We start from the raw sequence: 24,024 nt of genomic DNA, 5'->3' as shown, positions 1-24,024 counted from the left end.
CTTGCCCTTTTCATAATGCTTTCGTTGATATTTCTTTAAATTAACATAATTATTAACATCAAATGTATCTAAGATCTACTGTAGACTAATACTAATGATTCTATTACTATATCATGTCTATTTTTGATGAATTTTGGACCATATTTCTTATTTTTAGATAAAATTTACATTTCCATTACCTAAAGCGACCTCTATAATTCCCACGTAAAACTAACTAAATAGCCTCTCAGGTTAATCTGCCGTTAAACCCAGTTCGGCATTAGCTCACTATTTTCCATGGCGTCTACTATTAATTCCTCAAATTGATCATAGATGGCGTTTCTTTACATTAATTATTATACCCGAACAACACAATTCTAATCTCCAATTAAATTTAACATTTACTCATTAAATTGACTGCTAAATTATCCCTGCTTTAATTACGTCGACATTCTAATCTCAATTACTCTTATTTAACTGTCTTTGTCGACATGTTTTTGTTTCGAGTTTCCATCTAACCTTCATAGATGGCCCTACTAACAATTCTCTACTAATTAGTTTCCCAGTGACGGTCGTGTGACACATCCGAACCGTTACAGCTTTTCCCCTTGATAGACTAAGAAGTAGTTAATATACAATTTAACGCCCGAATTGGTCTATCCCTCTTATGTCAATATTTAAAATTTAAAATAAAATTTTATTAGTCTTTATAATTGAAATGTGTTTTGTGTGGTGTGTTTTTAACCAAGCTTAGACTATCACTATTTCCAGCCTACATTTGAACCAGTGTTGAAACTCACAGATATGAACACAGTTACAATCCAGTCAGAATGTCTAAGACTCTGCGAAAGATCTTGGTTGTGAGGCAAGATAACTCTAGTAGTAAATCGTATCTCAGCTTCTAGTAGGAAGCATGATAGCAAGGTCTTACTATCAAGTCCTAGTAGAACTACGATTCTTTCCTTAAGTCCAGGCATCCCTTTCGATTATTCACTTACCAGAAGGTCAAAATTCCCAATCCATTTGCCTCCCAGTCCAGACTTTAGCCTTCAATAATGACTTCCTAGTCTTGGAGCACGTGTAGTGTAATTTTTTAGTTCTTTCCACTAGTAGAGTACTAAAATCCTTGAACGCAGTCTACAATACTGATTTTGCTTACTGGCCTATCCTAATACCTCTATCAAGAATTCTAGTTGTAAGTGTAATGTGTTCAATTATAACTACCAATAAATGATCCGATTGTACTACAGAATTGTTAATTATTCAAGACCCTCATTTCCTTAGATATACTTCACTCTCTTTTCAGAACCCCCTCACGTTGGTCTAGCATATAATATCACACAACATTTCCATCACCACTCTTTCATTTTTTTTTGTTTCATTATTGCTCGCTGTCTTGAACAATCAATAACCCCAAATAGGCTATTTGACTATTTTGGACAGTCATGGTAATCTATTCTTTGTTACAAAATAAGACATTTTCATTAATATTTCCGGAAAATTTACTGTATTATGAGTAAAAATCAATATTAAAGTTTAAATTTTCAGAACCGCGCGAAAAACGATGTTTTTGTAATGGCGCCGAGCACCTGACATGTGTGACGTCACATGCCAGTAAACAAATTCCTAACCTCTGTTAAATAGTGCATATTAAGTGAGTTTCATCGATTTTCTTCAACATTTTTTTATATCATTATGTATAAATGGTGTGTAGTGCCACAATGTACAAATACGTCTTTAAGGAATCCACAAAAATTGTTTGTTTCTGTACCAACGAATCGAAAAAGGCGAAAAATGTGGTTACAGTTAGCTCGAAGGGACCCAAATGAAATTTCATCACATTCAAACGTCTTTATGTGTGAAGATCATTTTTATGTAAGTATCGATTAACTGTATACATACCAAAGAGTACCTAAACATATCGGTTTTCATTAAATAAGTACATATTTTAGTCTTAACCACTTGTAGTCAGAATGATCCTTTTCACCCTACATTGCAGAACAACACGCTCTAGGCTTGCTCTAGGATTTCAAATATTTTTGTATTATGTTGTTTAACTATGTTTTTTTGTCATTAGCTATGCTGTCTTTTAACAAGCTTTTTATTTAGTTTCACTTGTCCCGTTGTCTGTCTGAAATCAAATCTTGCAAGTTAAATTTGACCAACTTCCAGTAGTTGGATTGACTTGAAATTTGGTATACTTATGTAAATTGCGTGACAATACAATAATCTGGTAGTCACATCCTGGTAGTCCAGCCAGGATCATCTCCGCAGGACGGAACTTTTCAACAGTTAATGACATCATCAACTTGAAATTTGGTACCTACATATGCAAATGTAGTTTGGGTGGCAATGCAAGTACAGTCAACAAAAAGTAGTCGGCAGAAAAAGCTTGTATAATACAAGCATGAAATTTTTACCAAAAATTTATTTCAAAGATAGTGTGTGATAGTGGCTACCTATATCAGAAATGATGTTAAATTTCAGATGGAAAAAGACACAACTAACTACATGCAGCATAAATTGGGCTTCAGTAAGAAAATACTTCTAACAAATGAGGCTGTGCCATCTAAATTTCACTGTCAAAAGGATCGCAAAAGATTGTTGTCTGATGATGAATCTGCTCAAGAAGTTTTTTTTAAAAGGAAAAGAATTGAGCTTGTCAGAGAATGTCTGCAAAGCCAAAGTGCGACTGAAACCCAAAAGGAAAGCTTAAAAAAAGATGATGATATAGTGCAAGAAATTATTAAGCCAGAAGGTATGATACTTATCTATTTAAAACAAATTTTAATGTCAAAGTAGAAATAAGTTTATGTAATTCAAATATAGGCCATACCATAAGTGTAAGTATAAAAGAAAAGTTGTTTTGCTTATTCAATACAATTCTTAATTTCAAGTGCCTTTAAAAAAAAATTGAAATGAAGTTACTAATTTTAAATATTAATCTTTTCAGAAATACTACGAACTCAAGACAAAGATACTGTTACAGACTCTATCATTACTGCAGAAAAAACTGTTCAAGCAAGAATAAAACGAAATGTGCATTATAGGAGCAAGGCCATCCAAACAATATGCCAAAGTAAAAGCATTACCACGTCACCATTGAAAGTGACTACGACTTCTCGTTTGACTTCACCTTTTAAAATAGTTCCTTGCCATGGAAAACCATCACAGACGGGAGTTGTCAAAAGAGCGAAGAGAAATATTGCCCTTGAAGAGGAAAAATCTGATAGTGATATTTCTTATTTTGAAAGTGGCCATTCATCACCGTTTGTAACCACTTCATCATCAAGGGTTACTGACTCTGACAGTGTCACAAATACCAATGAAAATATTGAACAATTGCAGCGTCTCAAAAATACTGTGCGCTTAATTGAAAAAAAACCTTTGTTGTATGTTGGTATTTCCAAAGAATGTTATTTTTTAATTCAGTTATTGCACAAACACACAAATATAAAAATAGAATATATTTTACTATGTTTGAAAAAAATTAGAATGAACACTACGTTTTCCGAACTAGAGGATAATTTTGGAATGTCATTATCTTATGCCAGTAAACTATTTTTAGTAAACATACCTATAATAAGTAGTTTTTTAAAACCATTTATTGTAAAGTTGGATAAAAAGTTAATAAAAAAGAACCTTCCTATTGCATTCAGACATAACTATCATAATGTCAGCTGTATCATAGATTGTTTAGAAATTGATATACAAAAACCATCAAAAGCTGTTTATCAGGCACTGACATGGTCGGACTACAAAAAGGGGAATACTGTAAAGTATTTAATATCCTGCACACCTAATGGTTTGATTAATTTTATTTCTCAGGGGTTTGGGGTAGAACAAGTGATGTTACTATAGTTGAAAACAGTAAATTTCTTGATGAATTACAAATAGGAAGTTGTATCTTGGCGGACAGAGGCTTCAAACACCTTGAGCAGAAACTTCATGAAAAGGCCATGAAACTTTTAAGGCCACCCAGTGTAAGCACTGGTGAAAAATTGTCAAAACAGAAGTTCGACAAACTAAGATAATCGCTAGCTTGCGAATTCATATTGAACGCACAATCAGGCGTATAAGAGAATTTCATATGCTCAAGCAACATTCAGTGATTAATAATAACATACTTCGTGTTCTTGACCATATCATTATCATTGCATGTGCTCTTATTAATTTACAGAATTCTCTTATTAAATAATATAAAATAAAAAAAATTAAGACAAGGAATTGGTTTTTTATTTAATCATCACACACTGGTGTTACAACACAAAATAGGATAGACATTTTTTTTCCAGAAAATTAGTACCTTTTTTACTAAATTCCTAACATATTCACTATCATAATTTTCTAGCACAATTTCTACTTTCCTCGTCTCTTCAAATTTGCTGTCAGCAACACAAAAATAGCACTTTTTGATACCAGTTGCATACATTTGCAGTTGCACCTGTGCCTTATATTTAGTTGTAATAATTCCATTTTTTAAATAATTCTCTTTGGCTTTTGCCTTGGTAGGGCATTTAATTTCTATAATGGCATCCTTTGTTAAGCCATCAGGAGATGCTGCGATCATGGGATGGTCTTTGCATACAAAAAGCCCACACAAACTGATTTTTTTTTTAAATTTTTACTTACTGTCTTTCTGACAGAGTGCTCCAAATTTCTGCCTCTCTTCATCGCTGCTGTATCAGGTACTTTTGCACCCATTATAGTGGCCACCAATGACCCATCTGGTGTATGGCAAACACTAACCTCGTGTGCCTTTGATGCTGTGATACGGCCATATCGCATCTCATACCATAAGCTGCTTTTATTCTGCCCCCTTGTTGCTTCTTCGATCATACTTATTGCAGTTACAGTGAATGATGTTTTCATCAAGTCAATAAGCTTGTCTACATTGTTTTTGATTTCTGGAGTTTGATCTAATAGTAAACAGTGCAATGAATATTTCATAATGCCACTGTGTCTAAAATCATCTTGGTATTTTAATAACTCACAGTTATCAATTTTTCTCTTTTTGGCTTCAGTAATAAATTCATCATATAATGCAGACGAACTTGGTCGGTGTGGTACTTCTTTTTTGGACATCTGCTGCACAGTAATATACTTCATTGTAGTCCCTACTTTGGATAACGTGGACTTCTTCCAATAACACTCAATGGAAGTGCATGAAGGTTCCTCAGTGCGACGATGGACCCACATCAAAAAAGCTACTGCATGCTTACATCCTCCGGCTGAAGCTGCACAGTCGTGGCACTCGCAGCTAATTATTTCACAGTCACTTTCGTCAACAGTCAATGTCACATTATATCCTTTGGCTCGTACTTTGTGCTCTGGGCACATCTTACACTTAACTGTGCAAATTCCACGCTCTCGGTGAAGTTGGACATACCCAATCGCATCGTCACCATATGATTCCCTGGCAGACCTGTGAAACAAAGGCAAAGGTCATGACAAAGAGAATTTACATCAAATTTACGAGTATTTAACAACATAACCTAAAATTAGATTTTACAAAACTTGAACTTTTATTATGCTTAATTACATGAAGGTTTGTAAATAAATAATGTCTATGGGGTACTTACACTGCTGTTTTTACGTTTTTAAGTTCCGCAGCATAGTAATCAGCGTTATTCTTAAAGAAACGTGCGACCATAAACGCATCTATCTTGGGTAGGTTGGTGTTATCAGCTCGCACAAAATTTGTCTCCATTTTAAGATTCAAAATGAATATGAATGCTAGAATTGCTAGAAGTTGCGAGATTTTCCAAAAACTGCTTTAAAATGCCCGTAAAACGCAAACTACTACTACTCTCAGTCAAGGAAGCTTTGTTTACTAGCATGTGACGTCACAAAAGTTTTAACCAATCACGGAGCGTTGACCATCACAGATAAAGTTGAAACAAATTCTATATTTTGTTTCGCGAAATATGCAAAATATATATATATTTTTGTCTAAAATAAAGTGAAATATGTTATTTTATGCCTTCATCTTGTAGGATGACCATAATTTGGGGTATATTTTTAATGTTGTCAAATAGCCTATTAGTATAACCAGACTTCTTTTGTTTTACTTTCAAAATAATTTCTTAACCCCTTTTTTTTTCAATGATAGTTCCCATCAACATTATTTTTTCCTACCCTATCCTAATCATAAATATCCTTCCCATTTATCTTTATCACCTTTCCCTACGTGTTTGTTTTTTTTTTTTTTTTTTGGTACCCTAGCCTGATATATAAAAGCTTGCATCATAAAGTCTACTCTTATTGTCTACATATTAACTACCAAACGCTTATAACTTGCTAAAATTTCTAATACTACTGTAAATATTCTATCTACTTAATTTAGCTAATCAATTTAGATACCATAATAATTATATTTCTACACTCTTAACTCAGCTCTAAAACATTAATTTGGCACAAAACCAAACCAAATTTACTTTTGCGTTTCGCTTTACCCCTTTTCAATTTCAAAATGCGTTTATTAAACCACCTATCATTATAGTATCTAACTTGTTGTTAAATTTGACAACTCGGCATTAACTTATACTTATAATATACTTCCTCTCCTTTTCCCCTCTTTTTTGAAACTTTAACTTAACATCCTTTACTCAATTTAAATTAATAAATTTAAGACCCTTTAAGATTAATTTCCGAACTGCAATCTATATATTTTTTTGTGAACTAACCATTACTCTTACTGTTTACCTACCGACCGTACGTCCGTTTGAACCTTTAAAACACGCAAATTCCGTTATAATTTTCCTACAATGTGACTAACTTTTCTTCCCTACGGCAACCTCTCACATCAAATGTCAAATCCTCCTGTCAAAGCAAATCGTATCTTAATTATTGCCGTTTCAATAGACGCATTTTTAATTACGTTAATGCTATGTTATTAAATTTAATTTTAAATTTGTACACTAATTATTAAGAAGCTAATCTGCGCGTGTAGCATCAAACTCTTCCTACTATCTCAACTTTAAATGCTTACTTTGGATACTTTGGTAACTAACTAAGTGAAACGCTGCGTGGCTCAATCGTTTGTAAGAGGAAAAGAATTATAATGTCTGTCACCAGATCCGATAAATTGTTGCTGAAATTTCCTTGTCTCTATGATCGCTGTCATGTCACTTTATCTGTGAAATTGAGATCGTTGCGAAGAATGAAACCCAGTTCTGCTGCCCCGCTAATGTAACGAAATCTAAAATGTTGTTATTGTCCTACTTAAAATGTGTAGTATGACCTGTCTACCTTTTCTTTCAGATTCAATGCAAGAATGACATGACCCACAACTCTGTAATAACATTGGCGAATGACCACTCCGAGGAAAATAAAATTTCTATTCTTTTCACTTATGTATAACTGGCGTTTACTCCCCTTTTTCCTTCCAACATTGTATAACATTTGTTCTAGTTAATGTAAATGCTGCAACATAAGGTTACACTATAATTTCCTAGCTTTTAAGAGAAATTTTCTATTAACAATTTTTATTACTCAGTAAATAAATAATATTTAATACAGACCCATAATCAAAGCTAATTTTATGTTAAAGTAATTTTCCATTCTTATTTGTATGTGCTTTAAGGGTGATTTTACTTTCAGAATCCCGTACCGCCTCCTTCTATCGTTTCCCCTATTTTCATACCGACCATTACTTCATTGACCACTCACAACACCGCATAATTTTATTTCTATCTTAATTACCCTACTTGTCTTAATGTAGTTAATTAAATTTATTTTAAACACTACTAGCATAAGAACCAACAATTAACAAAGACTAATCTACTTTAAATTTATCCACTAATTAATAAGCATTTTACAGTGGATTAACTGAAATGTCAAACTGTATTCTTATTACTTTCTATTTTTATTTTAATTAATTTCAAACAGATACAACTTACTTTATACAATTCAATGTGTTTAATAACTGGTGGCAGCCTTATTGGTTAATGCAAATAGTAACTATGTTCAGGTTTAAAAATAATGTACCGTTTGATCCCAAATAATTATTAAAACATAACTAAATAACTCTTATCTTGTGTGTCTCAGAATCTACTTCAACCATTTTCTTTTTTTTTTTCTTTCTAATAGGTTTCACTGGTAGTACCTAGACTAATGTACTGCATAAAATTTTCCCCTTTCGCCTTTCTACATATAGGTATCTCATAGGTTGTCAATTGTGTTTGTTTACTTATTTTGTACAATAAAGAGTTTACATACATACATACATATATTAATAATACATCTGCTACTATGTTTTCCTATTATGTATATATAATTGAATTGTTCTAAATAATTTATCCACCTAGTCACTCTAGCATTATATCATTTCCAATTCTAGACAAATATTAGCGCCTTATGGTCTATTAAAATTTTCACTTTAGCTCCACGTAAATATGTCTCGAACTTAGCCAATCAACTTATTACTAAGAAAACTTATTCGGTCACGGTCCAGTTGAGTTGCGAACCCCTGAATCCTCTACTGTGGTTAATTTTATTTTCTGGTTCAGGTGCATGAAATTTAACTAACTATTTTCCCCTCTCTAATACAATCCACATTCCTCTATCATTTATTTTCCTTTGACCTCTTTTATACTGCATATAATAATTAATTGTAAGTACTTTAACTATTTTATTTTTATTTACACTGCTGTTCTTGGTAAAGTATTTTATTTCTAAATTTTAATTCATCTCCCCCCCCTTATTCATAAAATTCTTTACGTTAATAATTACATCTATTTCGGCCGCTTAATAAACTGATTTTGAATAAATTTAAACCTTAACGATAACTGTCTAACTTTTATTTTATGTGGTTTTATTTTTCTTTCATACGTTTTGTATTTCAAATTTGTTTTTCATATCGCCCTAATTTTAATATAAAGTACACCTAAATTTTCCGCTTCCAATTCGTCTTACTTCATACTCTATGCACGTGAACCCTTTACCTCGCTTACGTGCAACTTAAAAATAAATATTCGTACCGCCCTTTGCTATCTGTCACCGCGCAGCTGCCAATGTCAACACTATACTATAATTCTATTGTCATAAAGATAACTAAAATTTTCCGTATCCGAGAGTTTAATTTAACAGGTGAGCGCCGCAGACTTAACTTTACGTTCTATGATCTAGCTATTGATTTGACCTCAAGTTTCGACAATAACTAACTATTGTTTTAAACGGTATTAACAGTGCTCACGTTTTAAATACGTCCAAGTGTTAAGTGTGTAATAATAATGCCTTTTATTTTTCAGATAAAAACTCGCCCAGTGTATCTCGAATGTAAAATGACTAAAGCTCACTCGGATTGCTCTTATAATGAAATTTAAGTTAATTGAGCTCATTAAATGGAACCAGACCCCACAACAGCCCATTGTTGTTGACATTGAATGGTATGTACTAGCTTTCTTAACCTCACTATGTCATAATCTTATAAAATTTCAACTGTTAAGTTATTTCTTTATTGTTATTTCATATCAAGTGACATTTATACTCCAAATGTTTGTGTAAGCTAAAACCCAATTAAAATTCATTCTACTCTAACTTCAAACTACTCTTTCTGTTATTTATTTCTTTTATTTACAGAAAGTGTGATAATCTAATGACAGATGAGCGCTGAACATCACTATATCACACATACTTGAGCATGGATTGAACTAGTGTCTACCTCTCATGATGTGAACTTGAATGCACTCCTGCTACACAATCAAGGAACTAATCTCACTAACTATACTGCTGTCTGCAGACATCTTCCTCTTAATAAAATAGTTTAAACGCTTTTAGGTGCTATGATTAATTTTGGTGTATTGTTTTATTTCTTTACCTATAACCCTCTACTATTATCTTTTCATTAATTACTCAATCATTAATTTGGTAACCTATTAATAACAATTGTCTCAACTTTCATATAACAACAAAGCAACCCTGTTAGTTATTTACTGATTTGTTTATACCAAACATTTATAAGTAAAACTCAAAGTAATAAATTGTAAATGACTAGCGCTTTCCCCTCAAATTAAATTCTAAAGTAACAGATTTTATTTTATGTCAATTTCTTATCTGTAAATCTATCATATATTTCTGTTTTACTTAGATCAACTTCTATTCTCTGCACTCTACTTTCTAGGCATTGTGACTAATATTTTGCTCAAAACTAATCTGATTAAAGCAAAATTTTCTCATTATACTAATCCTGAGTAATTAATACATTGTTTATAAGTCATTTCCCCTATTACTTAGGAATGCCTGGGCAACCGAGCTTTGCTTGAGCTTAAAACTAAAATATTGCTATCTCTCTCTAACTTTTGATGTATGAAATGACGTTTGACCGGTATTGTTTTTATAACTAAAATGGCGTCTTGTTTCACGTCTACGCATGCGCATGTGTGAAGTCTGGCCCTATACCACGAAGTGCAAAACTCGAACCTCGCATGTTGCCGTCCCGCTGACGCTTAAGTCATTTATTATGCGAGTAAAAGGGACGGTGCGATACGAACTTCGATTTTCTAGTTTCGTAGTAGCCCTGCAGTTCTAACTTCTAACTGTCAACTCGCAACAAAAGCAAACGCTACTTTTATTGGAGTTTTAATCCGCTTAGCTCTCAAATCTGATACTACTAGATTGTCTACGCGACTTCTAATGAAACAGATGACTATTCATTACTAAGGCCGAAGAAAACAGTGCATCGATTACTCCTACATCACGCCTAGATCTTGTGATCATTGCAGCTTTTAACCAAGGGTGGACCCTCGTCTTACTTCTGTGAATGTTCGTCAATCAAGAATAAACTATCTCAGTGTTTTTAGTGAAGTGAATTAAAAATAGGAAGTGCTTACGACCGTCTTCATTTCGACAAGAAGTTCTTTATGTTGTGACTTATTAAATTATTAAACTATTCTCAAGTTATTCTTATCTCCATACTGCTATTACCCTGATTATAATCGTCATCATCATCACCCCAGTCTATGCATATCCTACTACTAAGCACACAGGTCTCCTCTCAGAATGAGAGAGCTGATTCTCTATATTATCACAACTTTAATTCAAATTAATCTCAAACTCCATTTCACGAACAGCAAATTGTGGCAGTCTAAAAGAACAACCACTGTTTTGGAAAACGTTACTGATTTTATGCTATATTATCTATCTTTTACTTACTACAATCTACTTCTAAATTAATTCTTAAACTCAAATCTTCTTATTAACAACACTCTTAATATTATTTTCATCTATGTTATTAATTAAATACTCAATTTGGTCATGATTTTCTGTCTACTTTTGTTTGTATTCTAGCTCACAGCTTTGCAAACTGTAAACAGACTATGATTAAACTAACACCAAACTAAATTACTTAAGTAAAATTAAATTAAGTTCTTCCTGGTCATGGCATACCATATTGTAACCATCCTGCTTTGTGTAGCGTGATCACTGTATAGTAAATGAATCCTGGTCATGGCTTAACCTAATTGTAACCATTGCTTTGATTATTTACTCTATGTGACTGAAGGTTATTGAATCCTGGTCAGTACGGCACCCTATTGTAACCAGCCTATGAACTAATATGTAATTTTTTAAAGACTAACTTAACTACCCCTTCTTAACCTACTTAATACTATGGTAACTTAACTTAAGGTAACGCTATGGTGATTTAACTTAAATTAATTTATGGCCTTGTGATCGTGAATCGACTAGTGGATTAGGAACCTACCTTATGCCCAGCAATAACCTAAGTGCTTTTATTTGAGAATTAATTTGAAAAGCCTACAGTTGTGTTTCTAACGTTATAATTAATTAAGCAGTACCTAACTTCGTGATAATTTTGACTCTAGGTTGGTTCTGCTAGACTTTGATTTGTTTCAGTTAATGACAAGGCTCCCTGAAAACATTTCAGTGCATTGAATAAGTATAACCAAGCTTTAATTTATAATCATTTTTTTTTATAGTTCGTAAGACAGCCTACAAATAAAATTAGAAAACACTATAATGAAAGCAAGTTAGATAAGTATATTGTATAACAGGTACGTAATATTTATTTACTTGGGCTTATCTTTGCATTATTACATTGATAAACACTATATTATTTCTTTATTTAAGTATTTTTTATAAAAGCAGGCTGCACTATGCCAAAAAACATAGTAAATACATCAAATAAAATACTACATACCACGACAAAGCTAGATGTTTCACTTGGTATATTTAAGGTAGGAACAGCATCGGATTTCAAACGTCTCCATTTTTTATTGTCATTTGGCACAAATGAGTGGTCCGTAAAATGGCGAGAACAAATTCTGCTGTGCTTTTTTGGAGTCCAATTGGACCTATTAATGCAACGGCTCCATTTTATTTATAATAATGTAATGGTAGCACCATAAAAAGATCCATAGGAAATCTATGTGTTTTGCCTATTGAAAAATAATTATTATTGTTATTCAATTCTAGTTAGTATTTAAATAATAAGGAAATATAATGCCTTTGTCAAGTGGAACCCTTTAGCTAGTTAATGCTGTTATTCAACTTTACTTTTATCTGAAAGTTTTGTATTTTATTTTCTTTATTTTGTACAAAGTTTACATACACGTATACGTGTATACGTGTTGCTTGTTCTTTACTTTTACTTCTTCTTAGTTAAATTTTGTTTGTATGTGTATGAAGCAGCAGCTAATAAGTTTTTTGTGCTGATTTTTTCGTTAGCGTTACTAGTAGTATACCGCTTGATGGGTGAATTTAATTACATCCAATCACTTAATGTTATAGTTATATTGCAACTAAAGGACAATGTTTACAGTTGTCCTTGGTGGGCGGGATGTTAAACCGTCACACAATTCTTCTCATAGATTTTAATCCACTACTTAGTTCCCTTTGTTTACTTTAAGTTACATGAAATTTCTCAACAGATGGCGTTAGTGTGCACAATTCCTTTCTAATCACACGACTTCACTTCTGCATACAATTTTTAGTTTTTAAGTTCACCGCTAGATGTCGCTGTCCCGTGTCAGTCACCATTCTGCATCGCGCTGTTGAGATTTTTCCTGGTATGCAGTATACGGGAGACATTTGTGCATTTTATTTAATGGGCCGAACACTCGACCACGCTGCAGCTCGCCAGAGTTCTACACCAGGCCGCCGCCGCCTACAATAAGAAGACACTCCGTCGCCGTTATGCTCGACATGGAGAAGGCCTTCGACCGTGTATGGCACCGCGGCCTGGTGTACAAGATGTCGACGTCCACCGCCCCTCGACGTGTGGTGAAAACCGTGGCCACCTTTTTGGAAGACCGCCAATTCCATGTAGCGGTGGAGAGCGCGGTGTCCACGCGCGCCCCATCCGCGCTGGTGTGCCACAGGGGAGCTGCCTATCGCCTGTGTGCTACGGGCGATACACGGATGACATCCCGGTCAGCGAGGGCGTGATGCTCGCGCTGTATGCCGATGACGCCGCCTATGTCAGCACGTCCATGAGCCTTGTGCATGCGGCGCGCAAGGCTCAACTTTGCCTTGACACCCTCCCAGCTTGGTTGGATGAGTGGAGGCTTCGGGTTAACGTAGCGAAGACCCAGGCCATCGCCGTTACGACGAAGCTGCTGCTGCCACCAAGACTGACGCTGCTGGGCAGGCCATCGAGTGGTCACCCTCGGTGAAATATCTGGGGGTCACCATCGACCGCCGCCTCACCATCGCCCCGCACGTGAACAACGTTATTGCCCAGACGCGCGCAGCGCGCCCCTTCTACGCCCGGTCCTCAGGTCCCGATTACCTTCGCGTGCCAAGTTGGGCGTGTACAAGACATATGTCGGTCACGCCTAACTTATGCAGCCCCAGCGTGGTATGCGCTAGTGGGAGAGTGCAACAGGAAGCGACTCGAAGCCCAGCAGTCGCTATCCCTGCGCACCATAGTTGACGCTCCCCGCTATGTGCGGAATGAAGTGATCTCTCGGACCTAGGCGTAGAACCCCTGGGCCGGTTCATAGAAGACCTGGCTACGCGGATGTTCGGCCGTGCGGATAGGTCGCGCTTTCGCCACTTGAGCGAGTTAGCGCCCTATCACCGCCGGCCACCGGACAAGAAGGGACTGCCGCGCGACCTCGCGCGTGCAACCACCCGCCACCCTCGGACTGACGACCCTGGACTGGACCTGCCTTGCCGCTGGCTGACGATCGCTCGCTGGACCTCCCCGAACGGGGTCCCATCCGGCGGGCTCGATCTCGCTAGCGGCTGAAGATGACACCGGACTTGACACCATTGGGACCAGAAATGGCCCCAACCATTGACCCGGCATTTTGTGGTCGGCGCCTGAATCCGCCGAAAGGGGCAAAACCCCGAGCGCATCCCCGCCCCCTGCTTCGCAGGGGCCGAGATGAAGACCCGACGACGGATTTTATTTAAAAAATGGAGACGTTTGAAATCCGATGCTGCTCCATTTATTATTGTCATATGGCACAAATGAGTGGTCCGTAAAATGGCGAGAACTTTACGGACCACTCATTTGTGCCAAATGACAATAAAAAATGGAGACGTTTGAAATCCGATGCTGTTCCTACCTTAAATATACCAAGTGAAACATCTAGCTTTGTCGTGGTATGTAGTATTTTATTTGATGTATTTACTATGTTTTTTTGGCATAGTGCAGCCTGCTTTTATAAAAAATCCATACTTCCATACTATCCATACTAATATTATAAATGTGGCGTTATCTGGGAAAGGTACCTTGTTGTCGGTATTGAGTTATTGATATCCCCATAATCTACATACATTTAGCTATCGAACCATGTAAGAAACATGCATGTAGGTTTAATAGATATTTTTTTAAAAAATGTTGAAGCTCATAAGCCAGAAAAGGTGATTATGAGAAAATTGAATTCAAACTTATACACCCAATAAAAGTATGTTATTGTTGGAAGTTACATAAATGACATGCTATTTGAGGAGTAGATTGTACGGGCTTTCAGGTTTCAAGAACAATTTTGTAATTGGACAACGGTTTTCCTATAGTTTACCTTGCCAAAGTGCATAAAGTAAAAAAAAAGGTTGATGGATTTTTTAATTTTTTTTTCTATTTATAGTATATTTCCATTGGATTTTATCGAAGGAAAAAATATTATGCGTAATTGGACACTAAATAAGAACTACTCCGTTTTGAATTAACGTTGTTAATCACATAAAAAAAATACTTTAACAAAAATAACTTTGTTGTTTACAAATGTAATTAAACAGTCAAAATCAACAAACTTTTACATTTCGTACGCTAAAACATAGCCAAATGAGACCAAATTAACTCAACAAATCTTAAAAAACTCGTTTTTTCAATCTCAAAATTCAAGGTAAAGTTTAGTAAAAAGTTGGTACAATCACTATATATTTTCTAAAAGGTACCTTATCGTCGGTGGTAAAATATTTAGTGATTATGAAGTGACATCATTTGAAAACGACTAATAACTTACGATTAATTTTAATAGTCTTAATTTAAGAACACTGTAGTATTAAAACTCTTACCAAAAACCTATAATTTTGTCTCAACACACTAAATGATTAACGTATTTGAAAAGGTACCTTATTGTCGGTCGTAAAATGTTTAGTGACATAGTTAAGAATAAGATCTAAAAAAATGCTTTTGATTTGTATTTGTAACTATTAATCGTTATTATTATTACTATAAATCAACCTCTAAAGACCAGCAGGTGGTAGGACCTTGTGCAAGGTCCGCCCGGATTGCTACCACCATCTTGCTCGCTAATCCTGCCGTGAATAGCATAGCAGTGCTTGCATTGTTGTGTTTCGGCGTGGAGAGTAAGACAGCCGGTGAAATTACTGGCATTTGAGGTATCCCGTCTTAGGCCTCTAGGTTGGCAACGCATCTGCAATCCCCCTGGTGTTGCAGGTGTCTAAGGGCGGTGGAAATCTCTTACCATCAGGTGAACCACTTGCTCGTTTGCCATGCAGTCGAATAAAAAAAAGACAAATAGGCGTAAATCGTCAAAAAGGGCCTAATCACACTAGCGATTCGCGGGAGAGTTGAAAGCGAGGCAAGCGAGGCGCTGCGAGCGTATAACGATTTCGCCGCAAGCGCGCAACGATGTCGCTGCTGCGAGCGCATGGCGAGTTCGCTGCTTTAGCGCCAAAAACGCCATATTGTAGACTTTCGTATAATAAATAGGGCGTCTTCGGCGCTAACGCAGCGAACTCGCAGCGACATCGTTGCGCGCTCGCGGCGATATCGTTTCATGCTCGCGGTGAAATCGTTACGCGCTCGAAGCGAACTCGCTGCGCGCTCACCTCGCTTTCAACTCGCCTGCAAATCGCTAGTGTAATAAGGGCCTAACTGGCTACCGCTTAAGGGTGGCCAGTTATTGATGATTTACCTTACTCTAATTAAACGCATTTTATGATGATTCTTGACGTTTTTAGCACCGCAATGGGCCCGCGTGGGAACTAATGTCCAAGCTCTCTCATTCTGAGAGGAGGCCTGTGCCCAGCAGTGGGACGTATAGGCTAGGATGATGATGATGATGATGATGACGCGCCGACAAAGTACCGACGTCCGACACGTCTTCCAAACCGATACCGAGCGCACAGAAAGCATTCAAGAGCGGCACCGACAATAAGGTACCTTTCTTACTAAACTTTAAGGGATGTTTTAACTCATAAAAAATCGATTTAAAAACTTGTGTCTCTGTCAAATTAAAATTTAGACCCTGCTTATTAATATAGAGTAAAAAAAGAAAAAATGATTTTTTTCGACATTTTACTTCAAGCGCGATTATCTCGGAAACTAGAACCGACAACAAGGTACCTTTTACCAGATAACGCCACAAATGCGAAAGTAACTGTCTGTCTGTCTGTCTGTCTGTCTGTCTGTTACGCTTTCACGCAAAAACCGCTGAACCGATTTGGATGAAATTTGGTACAGAGATAGAATAGACCATGGGAAAGAACATAGGCTATCTTTTATCGCGAAAAAAAGGCTTTAAGGGGTTGAAATAGGGGGTGAAAGTTTATATGGAGGAAGTTCGTCGCTGTTGGAAATAAAACCATGAAACTTGGCATTTAGGCACTTAATAAGAAATAAGTCGGTATGTGTTTTAGCTTTTTTGAAAATTCGACCTGTGAGGGGATGAAATAGGGGATGAATGCTCATATGGAAGGTCGTCATTATCGAAGATAAATCGATGTTTCTTTATGAAACTTGGTATTTGGGCACGTGATAAGAGATAAATAATTGTTCGAGCGTTTTTTAAATTCTTCTTCTTCTTAAAACCGGTTAAAATCGACTCGAACTCGCGCGTCAAGGGTTCCGTGCATAGGTATTTATGAATATCAAGTGTTAGCAGAGCCAAGCTCATAAGCAAAATGTACGCAATGTGGGGTCATTTTACATGGCTTATTAACATAGACAGTTAGACATGAAAAATTATGATTTTCAGATTTTTCTTACTTATTTTGCTATAAAGGGAATAAAATTTGCTATAAGAGCTTCCTTTATACAAAATTTCAAGTTTCTAGGACAGCCGAAAGTACCCTATAACTTTTTTTAAGTTTAGGGTTTTAATTTCAACTCGATAAATACTCCGCACGTTTACGGGATAAAGGGTCTTGACAGACAGACGGACGGACGGACAGCAAAGTCATCCTATAAGAGTTCAATTTTTTTCCTTTTGAGGTACGGAACCCTAAAAAACATTTGTTCCGGCTCTTTTCAAATTTCGTCATTTTTCATACCTACTTGAAAATATGGGGATGAAAGTTCGTAAGGAATTCCAAACAAATTTACTATAAGTATAGAAATATGTGTAGCAATGCTTAGTAAGAATGCCGTCTTAATTATAATCCTACCCTCCTAACTTACAATACAGGACGTAAGATGTCAAGAGCTCACTATGAAGAATTAGTCCTTTTGTGTTGGTAGGGTAGAATACTTATATTTTACCAAAGAATGGAAAAACAAAAAAAATTAGTTTAGATATAAAGCAATGTATTAAAATAGGTTATTTTCAGTAAACCGTAGAAGTTTCTATGTGCTATTATTGGCAGAATAGGTACCCTAAATAAATTAAATACTTTCCAAAGATACTATTCCACGCGGACGAAGTCGCGGGCAAAAGCTAGTACTTAAATAAAGAAATAATATAGTGTTTATCAATGTAATAATGCAAAGATAAGCCCAAGTAAATAAATATTACGTACCTGTTATACAATATACATATCTAACTTGCTTTCATTATAGTGTTTTCTAATTTTATTTGTAGGCTGTCTTACGAACTATAAAAAAAATGATTATAAATTAAAGCTTGGTTATACTTATTCAATGCACTGAAATGTTTTCAGGGAACCTTGTCATTAACTGAAACAAATCAAAGTCTAGCAGAACCAACCACAAGTCGCCAGTGTCAGGAATAGGATAGAATGGTAAGCTCATTATTTTATTTTGAACTAGATGCCTGGTGACTTTTGTACCACTTTAATTAATATTATAAAGTTGACTGGCCCGTTGGCTCAGTTGGTAGTGACCCTGCCTCTTGAACTCCATGGGTCATGATTTCGATTCCCGCCTGGTGATGTATTGTCAAAAATGCATTTTCCGAGTCTGGGTATTTAGTACCTATATGTATGTTTATAATAAAAAAACATTTATCTAAGTATGTTTATCATAAAAAATTTACAGTTGTCTAATACCCATAGTACAAGTGCTTTCGCTACTTAGTTTGGGATAAGACGACCGTGTGTGGATTGTCCCGGATATTTATTTATTATTTACTAGCTTTTGTCCGCGGCTCCGCCCGCGTGAACCTACGTTATATCGCGCGGTAGCCTATGTTCTTCCTCAGGGTTAACTCTATCTCTGTACCAAACCGATGAAATGTTAACAATTTGTTTACATTTTCTTTTCTCGAACTGTGGGCTTTACAACCTTCCACAACACAAGACATCGTATCCAGGTCACTGTACACCTTACTTCTGGCCGAATTCTTGGACACAAGTTAATAAAAATTTTGCTATTTTCACTCCAAACCACACCAAACTCTCGACCGGTAACAATGAAACATTATGGTACAAAATTAAGATGACATGACGACTTAAGTATTTTGACGTAAAGTTGTAACTTTTTGTTGGTCAGTATTGTAAGATGACCAAAGGAGACCATTTGACATTTGTCTGTTTTTTATTAGTGACACGTCCAAAAATAATACAAACAAACAGCGGTGTTTTGTTTCACTCACACTTATGTTATGCTAGTTATTGTTCCGAGGAAATTTTCTTTTTTGTTACCAAAACTATGGATTTTTGGTAACAAAAAAGGAACTTTCCATGCAAATTTATTATTAATTAATTTATTTTTTTATTTTTGCAGGTGGTAGGACCTTGTGCAAGGTCCGCCCGGATTGCTACCACCATCTTGCTCGCTAATCCTGCCGTGAAGCAGCAGTGCTTGCACTGTTGTATTTCGGCGTGGAGAGTAAGACAGCCGGTGAAATTACTGGCACTTGAGGTATCCCATCTTAGGCCTCTAGGTTGGCAACGCATCTGCAATACCCCTGGTGTTGCAGATGTTTATGGGCGGTGGTGATCTCTTACCATCAGGAGATCCACTTGCTTGTTTGACATCCAGTCGCATAAAAAAAAAAATAAAAAAAAATAATAATTGGGACATTTCGGGAGACTATGTTATTTAAACTCAGTATCGTTCACTATCTACCTGCAAATTTTTACCCAAATCGGAGTCGCAAATGAAATGTACAAACTTTTTTAGAAATGCTCAAATGATGTTTTCCATCATATTTTGTCGGATAAGTTCGTTTTTATCTTGCTGTCTCAATGAGCATTTCAAAATACGAACTTTTCCGACAAAATACGATGGTAAAACATTATTGACTACCACTGTACTTGGAAACAAAATTTAGCTATAAGGAATCGAAAAAAATATCGACACCGTATTGGTTCTTGTCGGTCATTGGTGCCCTTTTGGTGCCTCTAAGTTATGACTTATGAGTAAAGACTAAAGCTTTACTAGTAGTGATATAGTGACGGATTAAATGAATGCAATAAGTGCGACCCCCGCAACTCCTTGCTACCTCAAAGAGCGACTTAGCTATGTTACTTCTGTTCGTTGCTCTCAGAACTTCCTCCTTACTGTCCCACTTTCAAACTCTAAATTCTATGTTTATTCTTACACTGTCCAGGCCACTCGGTTGTGGAACTCCCTACCGATAGACTTGAGGCGCGCAAAGTCCTTGCCTATCTTTAAGTCTATGCTTAGGGAGCAATACCTGTCATCTTGCGTAGGAATGTTATAGTTAGCTTATTTATGTGTTGTTATGGTATCTATCTACCTATCTATCTGTTTAGATTTGTTGTGTATGTGTATTGTATGTGTTAGTTTTATGTATTCTTGATACAGCTCTAATCTACTGTAAATTGCACCACCTGCTAAAATGTATTCCATATTTCTGACCATTGTAAAGGTTGCCTGGAAGAGATCGCTCTGAAGCGATAAGGCCGCCTATTGCTTACCTTAGAAAATCTCTATGTATATACTTGTGTTCTCTGTACTGTTTACTGTATTGGTGTGCAATAAAGAGTTATTGTATTGTATTGTATTGTGCGCTAGAAGCTCGGCGCACTCTTAAGGGTACCTACCTAATCTTAAAAATGTTCATTCGTCTACTACACGTGGAAAATTGACATTTTTAAATAATATTGTCACAATTATAATCATTCATAACAAACTAGTTAAGAGCTCAGAATAATAACATTAATTCTTTGCTGATGCTATAAATATTATTATTATTTTTATATCTTTTTTACATTTTGTTTACGAGTAATAACTTTATTATGCAATATGTTTTGAATTTATACCTAGAAATTAATTTAAATAAAAATAAAATGAACCTGTAATCTACGCCTTTTCACCACAGAAAGATCTGCCCTTTCTTTCTCCCCCTTAGTTACACATTTCTGTAAAAAAAAAACCAGAAGGGCTCTCCCTCTCAAAATTCTGAGCTGCGATCGAGCGTGCCTGGTTCACTGTCGTAAAAATTAAATTCTTAAGATTCAGCTATTATCACTGTACCTATCATCAGTGCGCAAACACGATCGCAGTGAGGCAAAGCTTAAACCGATTCAAGGAATTCAGAATCTTCAATCATAGTTAACGGTGACATACGTAAAGAAGTATAATTAGAACATGACGCGGAGCGTGACCAAGTCAAAGTACAGTTTGATTGTGTTAACTAAAGTTCACAATGATGCATGCTCGATATGATTAGTCAATTAATCAGTTTGATATTCTTGCTTATAATTGAGATGTTTTTTTTGTAACAGCACCTAGTGTATTAATTTAGCGCTTCTGTATCTAAATTTGCGTTTCTTGGGAAAAATTTGCTAAATAAAAAAATAGTAGCCGACACTTTTTACCTTTTCTTTACTTGATTCTACTTACTCCTTTTGTAACTTCGTAACAGGTAAGATTCACGGTTGGTCAGTTACGAGCAATGATATTACATATAAACAGGGAGTAGATATGTTACTACCGCGCCCGAGTTGAAAGATTCATTAATAACCCAATTGTCTCATGTCGCAATCAGTTTACCTCAAACAATCCACAGTGCGAGTACTCCGCGACAGTCAATGTGGCAGTTGAACAAATCAATGTAAAATGCCGTCGTATGTGTTTCGAAAGTGCACAAATTATGGTGCTAAAGTGAATAAAACTCAAGGGATCACATATCACATGTAAGTATAGAAAAATATTTGTTTTTTACTTCGTATTTTTAGTTAATTTCCAAGTTTTTCGTAAAAGATACAAATGCTAAGACGACAACATAGATTAAAAAATCAGATGCGACAATGTATGTATCAATATGGCCGGGTTAGACATGTGCGCCGCGCCGCCGCGCCGCCGCCGCCGACGATTTTTGCACGCCGCCGCCGCCGATGAAATTGGTCGGCGTATAATCGGCGTGGCGAAATTTTTATTAATTTTAAAGTAGCACCAACTTCTTTGTTAATTACTTGCCATATTTGATTATTATGTATTAAATTATATTAAATCATTTCAATTCTACGTTCCAACGGTTTTAGTTATAACCAGAGGTCCATAGGCTGAGAGGTTGGATCCTCTTCGCGCTCACGCTCCGCCTCACACCCATGGATTTAATGACAGCTGGCAGTGAAGCGTCATTCCCAACCACTACCATGAGGCTTCCTCGTTGTTCATCAAAGGGGAGACACACCTGCAGCGTGTGCTGCACCGTATCTTCTGCCCCGCCGCATTGGTGGGTGACACATTGGTGTTGCCTCCCTCCTAGCGATTTTGCACAAGTACTTGTCGAAGCAGCCATGCCCCGACAGTACCTGCGCTAGGTGAAAGGAAACAACACCCCATGTTCTTTCGACCCATCCCTGCAGGATGGGCCGTACTCCCGATACGGTCCAGTGGCCAGCGCATTGCACGGCCGTTTCCCTCTAGCGCGCCTCGGCTACCCGCCGGTAGACATTGGCCCGCACCTCAGCGTCCAACTCCTACGGTGGGGTGCCCGCCAGTGCAGTACGCCCTCGTTACCCTGCGGTTGCAGATGGGTCTTGTTCTGGGCGGAAAGGGCATCCGCAGATGGCCATCACCACTTTACCATGCTGGCATTTACAGGAGGTGCCTTCCGAGGCCCATGAAAACAAATGGATCGGACTTATGAAGGGCGACATCTAGTCTCAGTCCGTATCCGGTTTACGATTTGGGCCACGCCGGTGGTGCCCAGCAAGGACGCATCACGGAAGGTGGCACCGCGCGTGCTGTGACGAAGGTATTGTGGGCGTACCAAGTCACGTCGACCCCCGCAAGTTGGCGCCAGTTCCACGCAGCACCCAGTCCTAACCAACGTTCCACAGGAGTTGTTCTAAGACTGATCCCTGGGGACGCCGCACGACATCTCCCAATCTACCCGCTCTCCCTTCGCGGGGTAGCGGATTGCCCTCAGAGAGATATGAAACCAGTACCCTGCACAAGTACTCCGGCACGTTGTGGTACATAAGCGCCTCCTTGATGGTTTCCCAGGTCAGGTTGCTGAATGCGTTGGCTGTTTAAAGACACTGCCAAAACCACCTCCCCCCGGGCAATCGTCCTCTTCCTTGGCTCTAAAGGTATGAGCGCTATCACCTTTCGTTTGGCCAATGGCTACGCAGAGGGCTTAGCTGGCCGCCCTGTAGTTGGCGTATAGCCATAGCTTCTTCTGACGCTAGGTCTCGCCTCCTCCTCCTTCGGCTCCACGGTGTACTGGCGTCTCGCAGCCACGCAAAACTTGCACACCTGCGTTAACTCTACGTACCCCAGTACACGCTCCGCCTCGACCCTGAATAGCGCTGCGATAGATTTCATTATCCCACCTAGTACTTTGCACCCAACCAATAACAAAATCCTCCATACCCTGAAATACGTAATAGAATCAAGTATTTATAAATAACTTATATTATAGATTCTATTTGATAATTATGAGGACTAGGCATGTCCAGCAGTTCACCACGTCAGGCCGATGATGTTAATGAGTAGGTATGATCACCGTCTTAATAAGTATAATGTTGAGATTTTTGTTATAATGTGTATATTCATTACATTATACATACCTTACTTTTCAGAAACCTGGAAATCAAAATATTCCAAATTCCCCTCGAGTCTCGATAACGTCAGTACATCTGATAAAGATGAAATTCTGGAGTCACCTAGAAAGGCAGCGCTTAAGAAATTTATAAAAAATTGACCCTTGAGAAGAAAACATTACAAAAAACCGGCCAAGAGCGTGTCGGACACGCCCGAAATAGGGTTCCTAATTAAAAAAATGTACTATACCCGTAGTTACGAGAAAACAGTGATGAATGTGTCACCGCCAAGAAGGGTACTTTCTGGCGGGCGCTATCTATTTCACTATGAAACAGTCAACTTTTCAAATTTATTGTGAATCAGTAAAAATGTATACGAAAAATGTACGAAATTATACGCGAGTTAAAAAAATTGTACTACCCGTGTAGTTACAGAAAACGGTGATCAAGCTGTCACAGATTTACGTT

The 24,024-nt window shown here is 37.0% G+C and overlaps 1 protein-coding gene, 1 long non-coding RNA gene and 2 pseudogenes across 2 annotated transcripts; 3 read left to right on the top strand and 1 right to left on the bottom strand.

Moving 5' to 3' along the window:
- The first annotated feature begins 1,391 nt into the window (after positions 1 to 1,391).
- LOC141437766 (uncharacterized) lies at positions 1,392 to 4,177 on the top strand (annotated as a pseudogene).
- Positions 4,178 to 4,217: 40 nt separating this feature from the next.
- LOC141437955 (uncharacterized) lies at positions 4,218 to 5,925 on the bottom strand. The gene is made up of 2 exons (XM_074101561.1): positions 5,562 to 5,925; positions 4,218 to 5,404 (listed from the first exon to the last, which is right to left on the bottom strand). Exons 1-2 carry the CDS (start codon positions 5,687 to 5,689, stop codon positions 4,546 to 4,548), a joined length of 987 nt encoding a protein of 328 aa, XP_073957662.1. The 5' UTR covers positions 5,690 to 5,925; the 3' UTR covers positions 4,218 to 4,545.
- Positions 5,926 to 8,982: 3,057 nt separating this feature from the next.
- On the top strand, positions 8,983 to 9,772 carry LOC141438177 (uncharacterized). Its single transcript, XR_012452457.1, has 3 exons — positions 8,983 to 9,069; positions 9,231 to 9,368; positions 9,562 to 9,772. It is a non-coding gene; the product is annotated as an uncharacterized lncRNA (long non-coding RNA).
- Positions 9,773 to 21,827: 12,055 nt separating this feature from the next.
- The window catches only part of LOC141437557 (L-dopachrome tautomerase yellow-f-like), a 17,886-nt pseudogene continuing 15,689 nt past the window's right edge, over positions 21,828 to 24,024 (top strand).

Source organism: Choristoneura fumiferana, chromosome 18 (assembly GCF_025370935.1).
Source record: "Choristoneura fumiferana chromosome 18, NRCan_CFum_1, whole genome shotgun sequence".
NCBI classification, from domain to species: Eukaryota; Metazoa; Arthropoda; class Insecta; order Lepidoptera; family Tortricidae; genus Choristoneura; species Choristoneura fumiferana.
Note: the sequence above shows the minus strand (reverse complement) of the source record. Positions and strands in the feature narration are given on the sequence as shown.